We start from the raw sequence: 17,688 nt of genomic DNA, 5'->3' as shown, positions 1-17,688 counted from the left end.
AACTCAGCACTCAACTTACAATCACCATCAACTCTGCATCTTTCCAGAGTTGAACTGCATGTTCATTGCAGTAATCTGGGGGCATTCTCAACATGAGGCTACTTTACATACTTTACATTTAATTCTCTGCTGGAGACTTTTTTAAAGTTCAGTGAGTATGAATTCAGACCACAAATCAATGTAACAGCTCCTGGTTCAAGTTTGAAGGGAAAATGCCCTTTTTTTTCTGTTTCCGCCAGACAGGGAGTGGGAGGTGAGAGGGGGAGGGGGGCAGCACATTCCCAGCCAGCCCAGGGGTGTGTGAGGTGTGCCTCCCATTTCCCGTTCCCTTTGCTATCTCACCTTAGTCTGGCGTTACCTCTTAGACTCCCCATTACTGGGTGACTTTTTTAGGGGTAAGGTAAAATCTAATACATCTTATAATGATGGTGTCTTGCATTATATGAAATACGGTAAAAGAATACAAAAGGAGACTGCTAGCACACAGGTTAGCAATCCGCTCCAGGTGTTGGGACAGCCACTAGAATTTTAAAAGATGGAGAAAACAAGAGGTAACGCAAACTCTTCTCAGTGAGAGGGTGAAGCAAAGTTGGAGCAGGTGTTTTGAGAGCTGCTGTGTAGCGGGATCCCCGAGGTGCAGACTTGAACTACTGAACTGCCTTCTAAGGAATACGGAGGGTGGTGTGTTCTGACTTTGTTGCCGGGCGTTTATTGTGCTAAGTGGTCTGGCAGGGTGGGGAGGCGTGGAATTGCTCCGGATTTTACAAGAGCCACGTATGCCAACAGCTCTTCTCCCCCACCAACCTTCTTCCATACAGCCCCTTCCTCTAAAAACTTTGAACTGAAAAGAAAAATGTCAGTGAGAAGGGTCTCCAGACATTTTGTCTGCTCATGGTGGCCACATGTCTCAGATGGGTCGTGAGTGAGAGAGAGGGGGGCACAAACCAGATGTCGCGATGGGAATGGAGGGACGGCAGGTGCAGGGGGAGAACTGCTACGCAGGACTGAGGCGCCCCTGGTTCCTGGCTGTGCTGGCTCGGTGGGTGGCAGTGCAGTGAACTGAACAGAACACACATAGAAACACACTTGCAGAGGGGAAAGCAGAGAAAAGTGTGGCTATTTGGGGCATCATATTTGAGGAATCTGTTCATCCCATAGGAAGGAAAGGAGCCAGGAAATGGGTACCCTCACTGCGGTCAAGAAAACAGCTTTTCTTTACATGTTAAAGGCCAATCAACAGTCCCCTGGGAACAGACGGGAGGAAGGTGAGGTCCTTGGAGTCTGGAGGCCAACAGCCGCCACAGTGAGCAGACTGACAGTGATTGACAGGACGTGTGCCTCTGGCTTCGAGGTCAGCGGATCGTGGCCTGGGGGCCCAGCGGGCTGAGCCTGTTCTGTAATTAAAATTCTACCCAAACCCACGTCTCCACTGCTAGCCTCACAGCACCCTGTGGGGTGAGCACTGCCACGTTCATGCACAGGTGCCGAGCCTCGAAGAGGTCAAGGCCTCCCATGAATTGTGACTCAGGCAATAGACTCCTCTGACTCTCACAGGTCACCCTCTAGTTCTCCCTTGCAGCTTTTTTGTTATTCTCGACATTATCTTTTCCTACTAACAAGACTAGCTGTTTCCAGGAGGGCAGGATCCCGTCTGTCTCGCCCTCTGTTATGTCCTGTGTCTCCCAGGGCCCCGCACAGAAAAGGAGCTCAGTAAACAGCAGGGGACTGATGGACAGACTTCAGCTGACGGTGAGGAGCTAAGCGTGACCTGACCCGGTCAGACTTCTCTCCTCCAGCCAGCCCGCCGCGCTGGGGACACAGCTGCTGCTGCTCAGCACTATTTCTCTTCCTGTCGCCATGTCACTTAGGACCCCCTGCCACTCCCCAGTTTCTCTGTCCTTCACTCCTTTCCCATTCCTCCCCCCCCCCCCCACCCCTGGCCTTCTTCCTCAATTCTGTAGCTCTTTCTTGATCTACTGCATCTTCTCCTTTGACAAATGGTCTAAAATCAATTACAATTCGAGGGATTTAGCACCGCCATAAAAACTGAAACATCAACATAAAACAGAAATGCCAGCGCCTTTCAAATAAATACGCTGCTTTATTCTGAGAGGTGCGTCCCCCACGACTCCCGGGCTTCTAAACTCACATAATTCAAGTTTCCATTCTCCACAGAAATAAATTGGAATTCTGGAGATGTGTTCCCAGAGCGTGGAAACACACAAGCATTGAGACCTCGGGGCCTCATTAGGGTGGGGTTGCTATGACAGCCGCGCTGCCAACATTTTCCCACTCGCATTTTCTGATTCTACATGTTTCCTAATCGAAGAGGGAACCTGTTTGACTGTCGCCTCCTGTTTTCGAAGCATCGGCTCCAATATTTCGCAGAGAACTTTCTCCTCGTGACGAGGGCAGCAGTTGGCACCCACACGTTTCCACCTGGAGGCACGCTTGCCAGCACCAGCGCCAGCATGTAGTGAAGGCTTGCGAAACATGGTCACAGGATGGGAACGAGAGGTGTGGGACTGGTCTTACAGGAGGATTCCCTGCAGAGGTACCGATGTTCATAAACAGGGAGGTCACAGGGCCCTGGGTGATGAGGAGAGTGGCTATTTCTGTTGACAAGATAACTTTCGCTATGAAATGAAAATAGCACAAATCTAATCTGCAGTTTACTCGGCCAGCAAGCTTTTGGGTCTGGGCCTGGGGATGATGACAATTGTTTAATTTTTCTGTGCATAAAATGAGACAATTTTATGTGGCATTGTTTGAAATGTGCATGAAATGTTACCATTTATATTTGAATATGAGGGAGGCCATGCCATTGAAAACATTTTAGCAGAGTAAGAGGAAGTAAAAAGGGCATGTCTTTATTCTGTGTAGCACATGTCTCGCTGAGTGCTGAAAGTACTTCTGACTTTATGTGGGGTTTTTTTTTTTTTTAAGTTGATGATATAAAAACAGAGACTGAGGGAAATCAAGGAAATATTAGGTTGAGCAACTATCTGCCATTTTGTAAAATTACTTTTTAAATATTCTCTCAGAAAAAGAAAAATCACCTGACTATATCGTCAGTGTTTTAGTCCTGACTTAAGAGGTAGAAGACAGCAAAGGCCTTTTAACAAACTTTCAGTAAGTCCTGGGGATAAGAAAAGAAAAAAGAAAAAACTGAGTTCCAGAAAAGAGATAAAAATTGAACAAATACTCAGAAAGTCACCAGAATGTCGACGGTCACTGGAGTAGACACATCTGTCATGGGCACTGCAGTGCCCAGCACCGATGCCCCTTTCAGAGCTCAGGTGCCGTGGCCCAGCTGTCCAGTAGGAATTGGCTGCTGATTGCTCACCCCCGAGTCCTGCCCTTCCCCCACCCACCCACCCAGGAATGACCTCCCCTGAAGGGAGCTGCCTTGCACACATTTAAGCCTCTTTTCCAGTGGCAGCCGAGAGCTGAATCAAGATGTCCATTGTGAGCTCACGCTACAGTAGGCAGTAAGCAATCATTTTGCAATATTTAAACGTATCAGATCAATGTATTGCACACCTTAAATTTATACAATATACTATGTCAATTGTATCTCAACAAAGCTGCGGGGGGAGGGGTGTCCATCGGGTATAGAGACAGGGAAGTCTGGTGGCCTGGCCAGAGCGGTTTCCGTGGGGGCGGAGGAGGAGTGTCCACAGCACTGGGTGGAGACGTGCGTGGGAACTGAGAAAGGGAGAGAACAACAATAGGCCTCTTTTCAGGAACCTTGGCAGAGAAAAGGAAGCAGGTAGCTACCCAGGGAATTAAGATCAAGGTTTGTTGCTTATTAGAGATGGGTCTTAAATACGTTTGTAGAAGCGGCTGAAGAGACAGGACAAAGTGGACTGATTCCTTGACGGAGCAAGGTAAGCGGTAAGGAAAAAGGGCCAGCGCAGTGCCTGGGAGAGCGAGCTGTGACCAAGAAGCGAGGCCTGGGACAGGACGGAGTCCAGCCTAGACGCTGCATGGAGCACAGTGGGGATGGAGACTGCGGTCCACGTGGGAAGGCCTGAATTTCCTCCGTAACATAAGGCTGACGTTCAGCAGTATCTTAATGTGCTGCGTTCACAATTTTTAAAATATTGTAGCTTTTCCTACAAGATGCGAAGCGATTTCCATGATGGTCACCTAATGATATTGCTCTGCCCCGCCTAGAATGGTCGTGGGCCAAAAGGGTGCGGAGGGCGTGCTCCAGCCCCTGAGCGCTCTAAGGGGTGGCCCTGGGCGTGTGTGGCAGAGCGTCCCAGTGCTGGCAGAGCAAGCGGCCGGGCAGGTTATGCCGTCGGTGACAAGAACCAAGGTGCCGGCTCTCTGAGTCCAGCCCTTGTGGGAAGCCTGGGTGTCCAGATGGGTGTCTGGCTGTGATGAGCGGGCAGTACCTCCAGCGCCCTCTGGTGGCAAAAAGTACCATGTGGGACCTATTGACTAGACTAGAAGCAGAAACCCCTACAGACGTTTTCTGCCAAGGGCCAAAGACAGCACTGTCGGCTTTGAGGGTCATTCAGTCTCTGTACATGAACAAATAAGCAGGACTGTGTGCCCACAAAGCAGTACTTACAAACGCAGGCAGAGAGCCAGGCTTAAGGACCCCTCACCTGAATATGTTAATAGGAATATTATTTTTAAAAATTATAATGTTCCCAAATTGTGGCTCAGAGAAGGGCATCATTTTTATAGCGATCACTACCTTAAACAAGCTTTAAAAACACACAACTTATTTGGAAATTATATAAGTGATTGGCACTACTTTCTCTAGGCAAGGAGTTTTACAGATACATAATTTTGCTTTAGACAATAAAACCAGAAGCCATTTAAGACGTTTGTGTTGATCTATGCATTACCACATATTTCCACACTAGTCATCCGCTCTGAGGGACATCCTTGAGGTGACAAGGAGGGGATAATGGGTTGGGGGAGAGTAATGGAAACGTGGAACATCTGAGTGAATCGACTTCAGTTTCTTGGGACAGGAAAAGGATGGCTGCAGGGCATGAAGGACACAGGCCAGGTCCCGGATCCTGAAATTCTGAGAGATGCTGTGGTTGAGAGCTTTCCTCCAACAGCCCAGTTATAACTGCAGATTTTGAGTTTGGAGATTTGGGGCTTGAGTGTCAGACACAGACACAAATGAGTAAGACACACACTTGCTGCCCCCGGGCAAGTCAGGAAGTGTTAACACAGCCTAACCAGGCCCGGCCAGCAGCACTGCCAGCCTTCCCCTGGGGCACTCACCCTCAGGCAAGCATGGCCTACTTCTGCTATCACCCCCTCTACTCCCGTTAGCCTAGGCATGTTAACGAGAGGAGCCTGAAGTCCAGCACTTGGCTAGAGAGACCAAAACGTTCTTCTGCCTCCATGTGGAACTACTGTGCACACATTTCAGGATCAAAAACAAGAGCTGGTAATTCCTGAAAGCCTACTATGTGCCATCTTTGTCACCTCATTCTCTAAAAGTTCTGGGAGTAGCTATTATTCCCATTTTAGAGATGCATTAACTGAGACTTGGAGAAATCAAGAAAAATCCCTCAAGGTCACAAAACTAAGTAATGCCACAGCCGGATTTAAATCCAGCTCTGGTTAATTTCTACTCCTTCTAACACCCTAGAGCAGCAGTTCTCTGTGCCTAGTCCCCAAACCAGGCACAGCAGCACTTGCTAGAAACGCAAATTCTCTCACCCTCTCCCAGGCTCCTGACCAGAGACTCTGGGGGTGGGCCCAGCAGTCTGCTTAAACACAGGTGCATGCTGAAGTCTGAAGCCACTGCAGATACTGTCTCCAAGAAAAAGAGGGTACAGGAAGGCCTCACTTAGCATCTCACTAGGTTCTGTGACTTTGAGCAAAACAATGTGTAACGATATAAATAAGTTAAATTTCTATGTCATCTCATCAATGTTATAATGTAAAAAACTTTGAAATGATGTTACTCAAGACCCCATTATCTTATAGGAGGTGCCAGGTTATCGGATGGTGAGCAAGAATACGCTGAGCCACGCTGAGCAGCCCTGACCTCAGACTTTGTAAAACCCAGAGCACTGAGAAAGGAGACAGGGCAACCGGGCAGGGATTTTTCTGGCCACCCAATGCCCAGCTCTTTCAGGACCAAAGCAATCCGATCACAAGTAGCTGTGAACAGACCCATACAAGAGCATCATCATATTTTGTTGACATTGTTTCCTCTCACAACATGAAATCGCTACATGAAACTGTTATTCTGAGGTGGCAAACAGGAGGTTTGGTAATTGGCCCCACATTTACCACAGGTGAGTGCCAAACCCTGGGTTTCCAAAAGACTGCTTCTACCCGGGTGCACCACCTTTACCTGGGAGGGGGCGGTGACCACCAGCCCCACGGGTGCGGAGGGAGTCAACACCAGACAGGTGTCTCGTGTACTTCTCTCTCTAACTGGTGAGTTTCACACTGCACACCTTCCAGGTGTCCGGGTGAGAACCACAGGGGTGGGAGTTACCTGACAGCCGCCAGGGCCTATAGAACATGTCTCCCCAGGTGCATGTGCTCGTGGGAGACACAGGCAGAGCCAGAACAACGCCACCCCCACTGTCACCTATGGCAAAACTCCCTGACCTCAGACTTTGCAAAATGATTAAAACCAAGAGCAGCCCCAGCCTAACAGACCCAGCCCACGGCTCGTCTCCAAATTTCCAAACCAACGCCGAAACTCACCCCACCCTCTATGCCTCCGGGACAATGGGCAGGACCAAGCTTCAGGAAGAACACTCAATGCCCAGACAAGTTAGTGTGTTGTTTTGTTTCTCCAAGCGGTACTAATCTAAGTTTAAACAAACAGGCACGCACACCTACAGCTGAGGCAGGGCGGAAAGCAGCGCCAGGTGTGTGGAGGGGCACACGGGGCCCTTGCGGTCCAGACAGGAGCACACGGTCTCCCAGAAAACCCCTCTTTTTAGGTGCCCAGTAAGTGCTGTGCAAGGGTTTGTGGGCAAGGCAGCACTTTGCAGGCAGCAACACCTCGTCGTGACTTTCCTTGAGCAAGTCCCTAAAGAGCAGAGTTTATGGAGTCTCTTTACAGGGTATCAGGTGTAGGGTGTCACTCTGTTATGCCTGGTGCTAGGCGCCTTTCTTGCCTTCTCTTTCTGCAACCAGGGCAGTAAGGCCGGTCTCCAATAAAATTAAACACTGCTCAGTCACACAAGTTCTCTATTCTTTCTGGTTTCTGCTTCTTTGATTCAACGATAGTCCCCAAATGGGAGCAATCATTATTTGTCACATCCTTCACAACAACGCTTTTGAAAAGGAGGCGCTTAAATAATACATCACGAGTCACCTTTCCTATGTCCCCCGAACTGCATGCAGGTCAGGTTGCAGCACTATCGATTTCCAAGTGCTCATTATCTGTCTTCTCTCCAAGGGTAGGCTATTAACGGTAGCGAGGATAAGATCATGCCCAGCGAATTAGCTCATTCTGGAGCTAACTGCCAATATCTGGAACAAGTTAAAGCTCTCTGAGAGCCGGCTACCAAACTGTCATTTCAGTCAATGTCAAAAAACACTTTTTCCCCCCACTGGTCACCCACTAACCCTATAATTTATCTCCAACGTGTGTGGAGATGTGCACAAAGTTTGAGATGGTAGGAAGATTTGCACAGAACTTAGCATAGGACACGACATGGGGTGGACAGAGGGAGGGCTTGGTGGGAGGGTTGGGCTGGGCAGAGTCACAGAATTTGCCAGCACAACCAGACACAAATGAAGGCCCAAGTCTGCATAGATGGTGGTCCAGTTTCACTAAGTTCCATGCCAGGTTTTGTTCATAACCTAGGCCTAAATAATTGCAAAAATTTAAAACAGAAGCACCACCACTATGATAAATTCAACTGTAAATGTAACTACAGGTTCACAGTATTTTAGCTGGCGGGGGGGAGGGGGGGGGGGCCAAGGCAAAATTAGGAGTAACTGAGATCAGAGACTCTAGGTAACAGAGATGTGAATTCGAATTACAACTTTGTCATTTACTGTTTGAGCTTGGAAAAGTTATTAAAATTAATTTAATCTTAATTCTCTCCTTTGCAAAGATCAAATGTCAGCACTCACCTCATGCAGTTGTTCTGGGAAACGGACTGTGTTCAGTTAGCCCGGCGTGTGGCACATAGAAGGTGCTCAGTCACTATAACCCCTGCTTCACTACACCAAGGCAGCTCATGACAGCTGGCCCTTGAGCAATGCACACTTGGACTGTGTGGGCCCACTTACAAGCACTTTCTTTTTCCCAGAAAATACAGTCAGCCCTTCCCCTTCGTACCCGTGGGTTTCTTAGCTATGGGTTTCGCATCCGCAGATTCAACTAACAGGACCAAAACAGTGTTTGCTAATTCCCAATTACAGATTCCCAACCGCTGGTACAAAATACTGTTTTCGATCCTGGTTGGTTGAATCAGCAGGTGCAAAGGACTGACTATAGGCCAGTGATGGCGAACCTTTTGAGCTCGGCGTGTCAGCATTTTGGAAAACCCTAACTTAACTCTGGTGCCGTGTCACATATAGAATTTTTTTGATATTTGAAACCATAGTAAAACAAAGATTTATATTTTTGATATTTTACATATTTAAATGCCATTTAACAAAGAAAAATCAACCAAAAAAATGAGTTCGCGTGTCACCTCTGACACGCGTATCATAGGTTCGCCATCACTGCTAGTCAATAGTGAGGCGAATTTTCGAGGGCACGTGGGTGGGGGTCCCTACCCCTACCTTGTTCAAGGGTCACTTGTACTGTTTAGAAATTAAATGCTGATGCCTCAGAAAGACCTTGGAGGACCAACCCAATCCGCTTCTTGCCTGTTCAGGACAGAGCCTTGACCTGCCCCGTGACTGCGCACTCTCACAGTTTAAAATTTCACCATCCTCCTGGCCAGCTGTGAGGTGCAAAACTCGCCTCCTCCCTTCCCCTCAGCCTGCTGAAAAAAAGCAGCCAGATCAGGTTCTTCTGGTTGGTTTCCCTTTCCCGCCAGCTGTCAGCTTTTAAAAAAGAGAACAGGGCAGAAGATGGGCGTGTCCTCTACACGCGGAGTGGGGCTGCATTTTTTATTTTACCCAGGAGGCTTTTCTCCGTGGGTGACCCATTTCTTAACTGTACTTGCCTCCCCTGATACATAAAAAGCCTCAGAGGTCTCCCTTGGAGACAGATCATGGCAAGAGGTGAAAAGGAAGCAGTGACCAAAATCAACGGTGAACTAGAGATAAGATAGTAAATGAGCCCAACAGACCAAATCCTCGAAATCTGAGGGCACGGCAGAGAGGGGGACATTGTGTGGAACGCCAGAGGCCCTTTTCTCAATTCAGAGTTTGTGTTTCTTGGTAGAAACTAGCTTTACCTTCAGGACAGCTGGCTAGTAAGTCCAGTGGCCGTGAGGCGGTTCCCAAGAGTCAGCTAACCTGACCATTATGGGAACCGACCTCACAGATTCAAGTTCCCCCCGCCCATCACACAGCATGTGTAGTCGCACAGGTGAGGGTGTCCTCGGATCCCTGCCAGAGACTAGCACGTGTCCTCTCGTTCCTGATGGACACTACCCTCGAGGCCAAACACTGCTGGCTCTGAGGAGGGAGTGCAGAGCTTCCAGTAACACCGTAACACCAGCAAGACCTGTAGCAATAGCCGCCTCCCACTACCTGGGAGCTGGCTCGGTGCATCCCAGCAACCCTCTCCCTACGCCTGGAAGAGGTCTGGCTGCCCCGTTGGAGGTGAAGGACCTGAAGCCGTGAGGTTAAGTAGCTTTTCCAAAGCTGGGGCGGGCCTGGGATGCAACCTGTCCATGATTCCAATGGCTGCCACGCTGACTCAGCAAGTTCAGCCCTCAAGTGCTGCTTCACCCCGCAGGCTCACATTGTGTTTCCTGTCTTTTACTTAGTTCCTTGTGCGGCCTCCTTCTTGTAAATATTTTAAAACTTAATGCAGTTCCCTGAAAAGGGCTTAGTAGTGGTCTTTGTGCTGGTAATCGTTCAAGCTGAAGGATAGGTGTAAGGGGGGTCCATTATGTAATTCTGCTTTTGCATGCTTGTTATTAGCCATAATCAAGTGTTGGGGTTAATTTTTTTAATTGGCTCTTTGGGCGAAGTGAGATTTCAGCTCTGCGGACACCACGGAGGTGCTCTATCCCTCATCGCCTCCCATGACTCAGCGGCTCCAGCGCCGCCGGTCAGGGTCTGTGCAGGCTCCTGTGCACCAGCCCGCGCCCTGGCAGGGTGCCAGCCACTTTACAAGGTTAGAACTGGCGGCTCAGAGCACCTTTCTGACAGGGAAGGAATTTTTCCCAGCCTCCGCCCCATCCATTAGGCGTCACACCTCGCAGGTGCGGCCGATTTCACAGGGGAGGGCAGGACTGCGCTGAGGCTGTGGGAGCGGCTCCACCCGCGCCCTCGCCCGCGCCTCCTCAGCTGGGACGTCTAACCAGGGAGCTTCCAGACAGATTGGGTGGCCCGGACCATTCCTCCAAACTTCCCAGAGAAAGCAAAACATCTGGGGAAATACTAGTTCTAGTTTTCTTACCTGTCCCTCTGCTCATCATCAGTGACGTTCATTATTTTACCCTAAATTCTGACGGTTTTATCCACTTAAGTGTAATTTCCTGGCTAAAATGCAGAAATAAGGGGCTATGGAAAAAGTGAACAGGTCCTACTAACCTTTCCTGCTTTTACCTGTAGCTCCTACAAGACCAACAGGCAGTGGCCACACCCCTCCCCTTCCTGGTGGGAGAGGCTGACTGGGGGGTGGCGCCTGACAGTGAGGTACCACATACTCCTAGGAAAGGTCAGGGACCTGGCTCCAGCCCATAAGCAAAGGTATCCCTCCACATAATTAAGTTTTCCTTATAACAAGGAGAGAGGGCTCCTGGGAAGAGGCTGGCATGCTCTCCAAGGGTTTGACAGGTTGGTGCTGTTGCCATGGTGAAGCCGAAAGTCTGGTCCCAGCCCCCTGGAGGGAAAGAGCACTGCAGTGCCACTGAGAATAAAGGACCAAGAGTAACTTTTCCCTCTCTGGGAGGGGGGGAAACTAAATCTCAAAAATGGAAAGCAAGACACAAAGCAAAACAAAAACGCAGGTAAGTGTCAAGTACAGGAGACAGGCCCAAGGAAACAACCAGATACATAAAATTTCCTAGAAACATGTATGCACACCTCTCATCCACTAAGACCATCACAGACTGAGTAGTAAAGTGTGGGCTTTATAGGAAAAGAAACAAACAAACAAAACCACTATGGAAGTTCTATTTGTTTTTCAGAGTCCAGACAGCTCTCCTTAAATAAAACCAATGTGCTTGTGTAGCAGCCCACGAGTTAGTGGCATCATCTTTATAAAACAAAACAGAGTAGGCCAAAATCTTAAAATGGAGAAAAGAAGATGCGTACCCAGATTAGGGAGCAAGGTATAAAACTGACAGGTCAGAAACCACTTAAGTGCCATGTACTTTCAACTCAATAAACAGTTGTCAAATATACACATATATACAAACAACTTAAAAAGCAAAGTGAATTCAGCAAGTAGATGTGCAGAAGTAAAAGAAGGTATCATATCTGGTCGATTGAAAGCAGGTTTCTAAGGCATCCGGTTGGCCAGATGCCACAAGCCAGTCAGGAGCCTGAGCTGAGGGCAGTGCTGGGCTTTGCCCCAGGGCATGGGAGAAGGAGCAGTGAATGCGAGTCCAACGGCAGTGAACTCAAAACCGACCAGTGGGTTAGATATGTAATGGAAGGCAGCACATTGTCAAAAAAACAAAAAACAAAAAAACTCAGCCACCTGCTCTCATTTGAATATGCAAGATGATAATTAATTTTAAAAAGCTGTATGACTAATGTCCAGGGTGACTTTATTTCATGGAGAGAAAAAACACCAACATGATTTTCCTAGACACCACACAGTGACTGGCACTTTTCATTCCTCTTTTATCACATCATACCAAAAAAAAAAAAAAAAAAAATCAAATCAGCGGAAACATATCAAAATATACCCCCCACTCCTTAAATTAGCACAATTAAAATTAAAACATGAAGCAATGTTTTGTTACACTGATTCAACCACTATTTACAAATTGCACTTATAAAGACAGCAACATTTCTAATACGGCCTGGTAGGTTATTTTGCTTTATTGTGGTTTTATATCTCAATATAAAACTTGGAACGTTTTCTTGCGTAAAATCATACTTTCTTTTGCAGTACATAATTTATTTACCCATGAATTTCAAAACCGCTTTTCTCTTTTTGTGCTTGCCTGTTCTATTTTATTTTACAAATGGCACATACCTTCCGAGTAGGAACAATCAGACACTCCACTCATTTATACGAGACTCATTTATAAAAAGTTAAAAGTATAAGAAATGAAATATTAGCAGCCTAATCCTTTGGTTTATCTTTTTTAAAAAAATCATCCAATATCATCTACAAATCAGTGGTAACTTCTTTTTGGTTAAGAACAAATCCCCAGGTAGACAGAATTAGAAGCCAACACTGCTGGGGGACGTACCGCGTCCCTGGCCCGCCGTTCTGCTTGGGCTGCTGATGCGCACGACTGGTTGGACATGACACAGGACACAGTAAGGCACAGTGGGTGGCACAAATAAAAGCAAATACTTCAGGACTGTGTGTGAGTTTTCTGCACAAATACTAAAATATGTACCGTTTTTCAAGATAAAATAACAAAAAAGAAATACATTTTTTTGTTACGAAATACCTATACAAAATGTTTAAATTTACACCATCTGAGCTGCCAAAAGGGTTTTAAAAAGTATCGATTTTCCATCACACATAAAAGCATCTCTCACCGATAGGTCCAAGAGAACTTGGGTTAAAGTGTCCCAGCACTTGGTGGAGGGAGGAGGATCAATGCTCCCTTCTTGCTCTCCCTTCCCCCAACATAAGACAAAAACAAAGGTCAGATGTGGACAGTAGTGTATTCTACTTGTACAAACAGCTGGAGTGTAGGGAAAGAAACAGTCACGCTGGGAGACCACTGGCTGACGGGTTAGAGTAAGGCACTTCCTTGGAGAGAGCAGCGTCCGAGCGCGAGGTGGGGAGACGTGGGGAGCCCGTGCGCGGGGTCTGGTGGGAACCGAGGGCTGCAGGAGGCTCCTCGGAAGACAGCAGGGGAAGACGCAGGAGGTAAAATCTGGAGGCGAAATTCTACACAGAAGTGGTCACTCGGTCAACGGCGTGATTGACCTCGTTTTTGTTGGAATCCAGTCCTTTAGCAGCATTCAGGTCGTTCCGCAAATTCTCCACTGTCTTTTTCATGTTCTTTAGCTCCCCTGGGTGTGGCGTGGCCCGCCTCTGAAGTGTTCTCTGAAAACAGACAGTGGAGTGAGTGCTTAGGTTTTATCCGTTTCTCTTTCAGACACGCGGCTCCCGGCAGCCTCCAAAGCAGAGCCTGCCTCCTGCCGACCATGAGGAGCTCTGAGCACTTACCCCGGCTTCCCGGTGGTTAATGGGCGAGGACAGTGGTGCATGTAACTTATCTAGCCAAGATAGAGGATTACTTTCGGAATAAAAGGAGACGTTTTAAAATAGGACATTACTTCCATGAACTGTGAGAAAAAAGATAAAAGATTTATAAGATGTAATTGTGGGGTGTGAAGGGAAAAAAAAAAAGAAGGGGTAAAGAGTTCTGAATTAAAATCACTGTAATGCTCTGTTACTCAGAGCGGCTGTGGCTGGAGGCAGGGAGTTGAAGAAAAAGGAGAGTAAAGAGAAGGTCGCCTGTCCTTATCCTGCTGTGCGCTGTGCATATGACCCACTAGGGAACCGTCACACGCGCCGCATAGCTCCTCATAAAGACCACGGAGCTAGGAGTGAAGTGAAAGGAGAGGGGCAATACTTTAAAATTATATCATTTCACAGGCTACATGCTCTTCAGCTCATAAAGGGGCATTTACAGCTTTTAAATGCAGGAGGAGCTAGGTAGGCTAATAACATGAGAGCGCTACAGAGGCAAGAAGTCCCTGGTGAGAGAATCGCCCTCAGGAAAGAGCCGCGCAGTGAGGTATTGTCATGCCCAAGTCCTGTTTTGCACAGACACTGTAAGAGGAGAAAATCCCCTTTGGTGACAGCTGGAATAACAGAGACTAACATATAATAATTTAAAAGCCACCCCTGGTTTGGGGGCTGCGAGTACTCCCGCGAAGCTCTGCTTATGAAAATCTCAATGAGTGAGGAGTTTAAGAGCCAAAGTCAACGTGTAGGAAGAGCTGTCGCTGACGCCCGGAGGCGACTGAGACACACACAGGTGTGGATGAAAGTGAGGCTGAGAGGCACTTTCACATCTATTCCTGATTTCTGACTAAAAACTCCTTAAGGAATCCAACTAAGGCCACAGGTGGGGGGGGGGGGGGGGGGGAGGAAGAGAGAGAGAATTCAGCACAACTGAACTTGAGCTGCGACACAGCAGGAAGTGTGAATGCAGCCAACATGATATCATAATACCTGGGAGTGTGGGAAGGGGCTTAATTCAGTGGGAACAACAAAAAAGAAACATCAATTTTAAGAACAGTGGTGGTGGGAGGGGAAACGATCACAAATAAAGAAAAGAAGTGCCATAAACGATTCAGACAAAAAGACCCAAACGCTCCACTGGCCTTACACACACGTGGTGAATCTGTACCTAGAAGTACCTAGTTTTGTCTTCTAAAAATCCTACAATTCTAAAGGCAAAACAGAAAATACACTAGTTGAAAACACAAGAAATCCTTATTAGGTGCCATTATTAATCTTGGAAGGCTTTTAAATTTTGAACTTCTACTGAGGCCAAGAATCTCCATTTCCATACCATTTCGTTGTCTTCTTCATCTTTTTCATCTTCCAAGAATCGGATTGCACTGATTCTGTGTACTGCCCGCTCGTTCCAGGCCTCGTCAGAGACGTCATTCACCAGGCTCTCCAGGGCCCCACAGCGAGGCAGGTTCTCTGTCACGACAAAGGCACATCAGCAGGGAGCTCGGGTCGGTGACTGGACACTGCTATGCAGTAATGTAAACAATTAAAAACAAAAAGAAAAGGCGCTGGCCGTGTGGCTCAGCTGGTTCAGCGTCATCCTGTGCACCCAAGGACCTCGGGTTCGACTCCCAGTCAGGGCACGTACCAGGTGTGAGTTTGAAACCCAATCTGGTGCACGTATGGGAGAAACTGATGGATGTGTCTCTCTCTCCCTCTCCCTCTGTCCCTCTCTAAATCAGTAAAATCATATCCTTGGGTGAGGATTAAAAAGAAAAAAAAAGAAAAAGCCTGGGACAGAGTTGCTGTCTCTTTTCATTGATGCAGAACACTAGCTTCAAAAACATTCTCTGTGGCTGCATGCGTCGGAGACCAGGACTAGATGGGGCCGCACGCATCGGGGACCAGGACTAGCTGGGGCCGCACGCGTCGGGGACCAGGACTAGCTGGGGCCGCACGCGTCGGGGACCAGGACTAGCGGGGGCCGCACGCGTCGGGGACCAGGACTAGATGGGGCCGCACGTATCGGAGACCAGGACTAGCTGGGGCCGCACACGTCAGAGACCAGGACTAGCTGGGGCCGCACGCATCAGAGACCAGGACTTGCCGCAGTAACACATTCTACCATGTTTTTCCCTTGGGTCTTCAAAGCTCATCTAACAAGGGTGGGGCTGGCAAGTGGCTTTGGGCCCTTCCACTTAGGGGACTCCTGCCCTCCCAGGGTACTCCAGTTCTCCTCCATCAAAATCAGCCCTCAGCAAAGGATCTGTAACAGCACTATGATGTTAGTGTGAATACTTTTTGAAACTACACATATTTACAAAACAAAGATACAGTGACTCAAAACAACTCACTGGCTTAAAACAGTTTGCCAACTGAAGTCAATACTCATCCTCCAAACCCTCAGTTTGGATTTTAAGTGACTTTTAAGGAGTATCTGTATTTTCAACCTCGGCTATCATTCAAAACCAAGAGGGTGTTTAAGGAATTTCAGGCTTAAACAGGCGTGAGTGGTACTTTTTCTGTAAAGATGCAGGGGACCTTCCCGGAGGAGGCCCACAGGGACCTCACCTGGGCCAGGTCTAAGGGGCAGAATTGGACAAAAATACAGTCACATGTGAAAGTGAGAGATCTTATGGGGAGATATGAACTCCTACTAATTCTTGTGGTCAAATGAACACAGTCCTTAAATTCACCTTGGCAAGTAGGTTCAGAAGGCAGCTGAGGAAGTAAGACACAGGTTAAAATCTTCTCTCCTGTGCTGAGGTCTGTGTCTGTCTGGAACGTGAGCAGAGGCTGGGACTGGTTGTCAGATAACCACAAAGCCTTCAACTTCAAGGCTGTGAGAGACAAGGGCAGATGCGACAACCTAATATAAAACAAAAGAAGACATCAGGCCTCAAATGGTGTAATGCAATCAACTCCTGTCAATAAAGACAGCAAAGAATGAGAACACCTCCTGAGACTGGGTTGATAGTAAGATACCCGATTTACGCTTTGCAGGTAGACTGACTAGTCTGTGCTTCGCTTTCTGCTATCACCTATCTCAGTGATGGCGAACCTTTTGAGCTCGGCGTATCAGCATTTTGAAAAACCCTAACTTAACTCTGGTGCCGTGTCACATATAGAAATTTTTTGATATTTGCAACCATAGTAAAACAAAGATTTATATTTTTGATATTTATTTTATATATTTAAATGCCATTAACAAAGAAAAATCAACCAAAAAAATGAGTTCGCTTGTCAGAGGTGTCATAGGTTCGCCATCACTGACCTATCTTATCAGCACCGCCAGGCCATAGGGCAAGAAATGAGGAGATTATGGGGCACATAATTCAGTCCTGCACTCAGAGGTCCCAACTTAAAGAGAAAACCAAAGCCAGTGTAACCGCGGAAGCTGAGTTCTCACACAGGATGGCAACACCTTGGCGCCGGGGCTGGTGGGAGCCTGTGGGATTACCTGTTTCCAGCAGCACCTGGCAAATAGGACGGGAGGAAGGAGATGCGTGGGGTGCTGAAGAAGTTAAGTTGCAGTTAAACTAAAGGCTAAAACATTTCTTTCATGGACTCCATTTGCTTTCTCTAGGGAGATTTTAAGTGTTCCATCCAAAACTTTTTATCTTTCAGTTTCTAGAAGCTCCCACTTCTCAGACGCCTACGTGATAATTAATATCCACATCAGATTGCTTCAGTTTCAAATGAGATCGTGTATATATAAAGCAAAGCACTTTTAAAATTGTAATGTGACACCGAAAGATTAGTTTCATGTTTATATTTGCACAAATATTTCACAGCTTGGCTGCAAGCAGTTAGGTCTATTCAGTAAAGATCACCACAGAAACCATGGCCTTGGTACCTCCTGAGGTTAGCACAGTGGTTCTCAACCAGGCGTGACTCTGCCCTCAGGGGCATCTGGCCATGTCTGTAGACATATGGGATCTAGCGGGTAGAGGTTGGGGTTGTTGCTACACATCTACAATGCATAGGACAGCCCCATAACAAAGAATTATCTGGCCCCAAATGCTAACAGTGCCGAGGGTGAAAATGCTGCTTAGTAAAAACTAATGCTTTATACAAGATACTAATTCACTTTGCAAAACAACCAAAACCATGTTGCTACCAGAAATTCAAAGTTTAAAGAACCTAAGGATATATTTGATCGCATATTTTCCCACTAAGTATGATTCCAAATATTAAATTATGGATCAGTC

The 17,688-nt window shown here is 47.4% G+C and overlaps 1 protein-coding gene across 1 annotated transcript in view; it reads right to left on the bottom strand.

Moving 5' to 3' along the window:
• Nucleotides 1-11,842: 11,842 nt before the first annotated feature.
• The window catches only part of LRRC1 (leucine rich repeat containing 1), a 125,714-nt gene continuing 119,868 nt past the window's right edge, over nt 11,843-17,688 (bottom strand). The window contains exons 12-14 of the mRNA XM_081094941.1: nt 16,174-16,346; nt 14,814-14,950; nt 11,843-13,333 (exon numbers count right to left, since the gene is read on the bottom strand). Of these exons, the coding sequence (XP_080951067.1) occupies nt 13,175-13,333; nt 14,814-14,950; nt 16,174-16,346 (469 nt within the window). The 3' untranslated portion in view covers nt 11,843-13,174. The remainder of the gene's footprint in view (nt 13,334-14,813; nt 14,951-16,173; nt 16,347-17,688) is intronic.

This window comes from Myotis nattereri (assembly GCF_964212035.1).
Source record: "Myotis nattereri genome assembly, chromosome: 6".
NCBI lineage: Eukaryota > Metazoa > Chordata > Mammalia > Chiroptera > Vespertilionidae > Myotis > Myotis nattereri.
The sequence above is the reverse complement of the archived record's forward strand: the minus strand, read 5'-3'. Positions and strand labels throughout refer to the sequence as shown.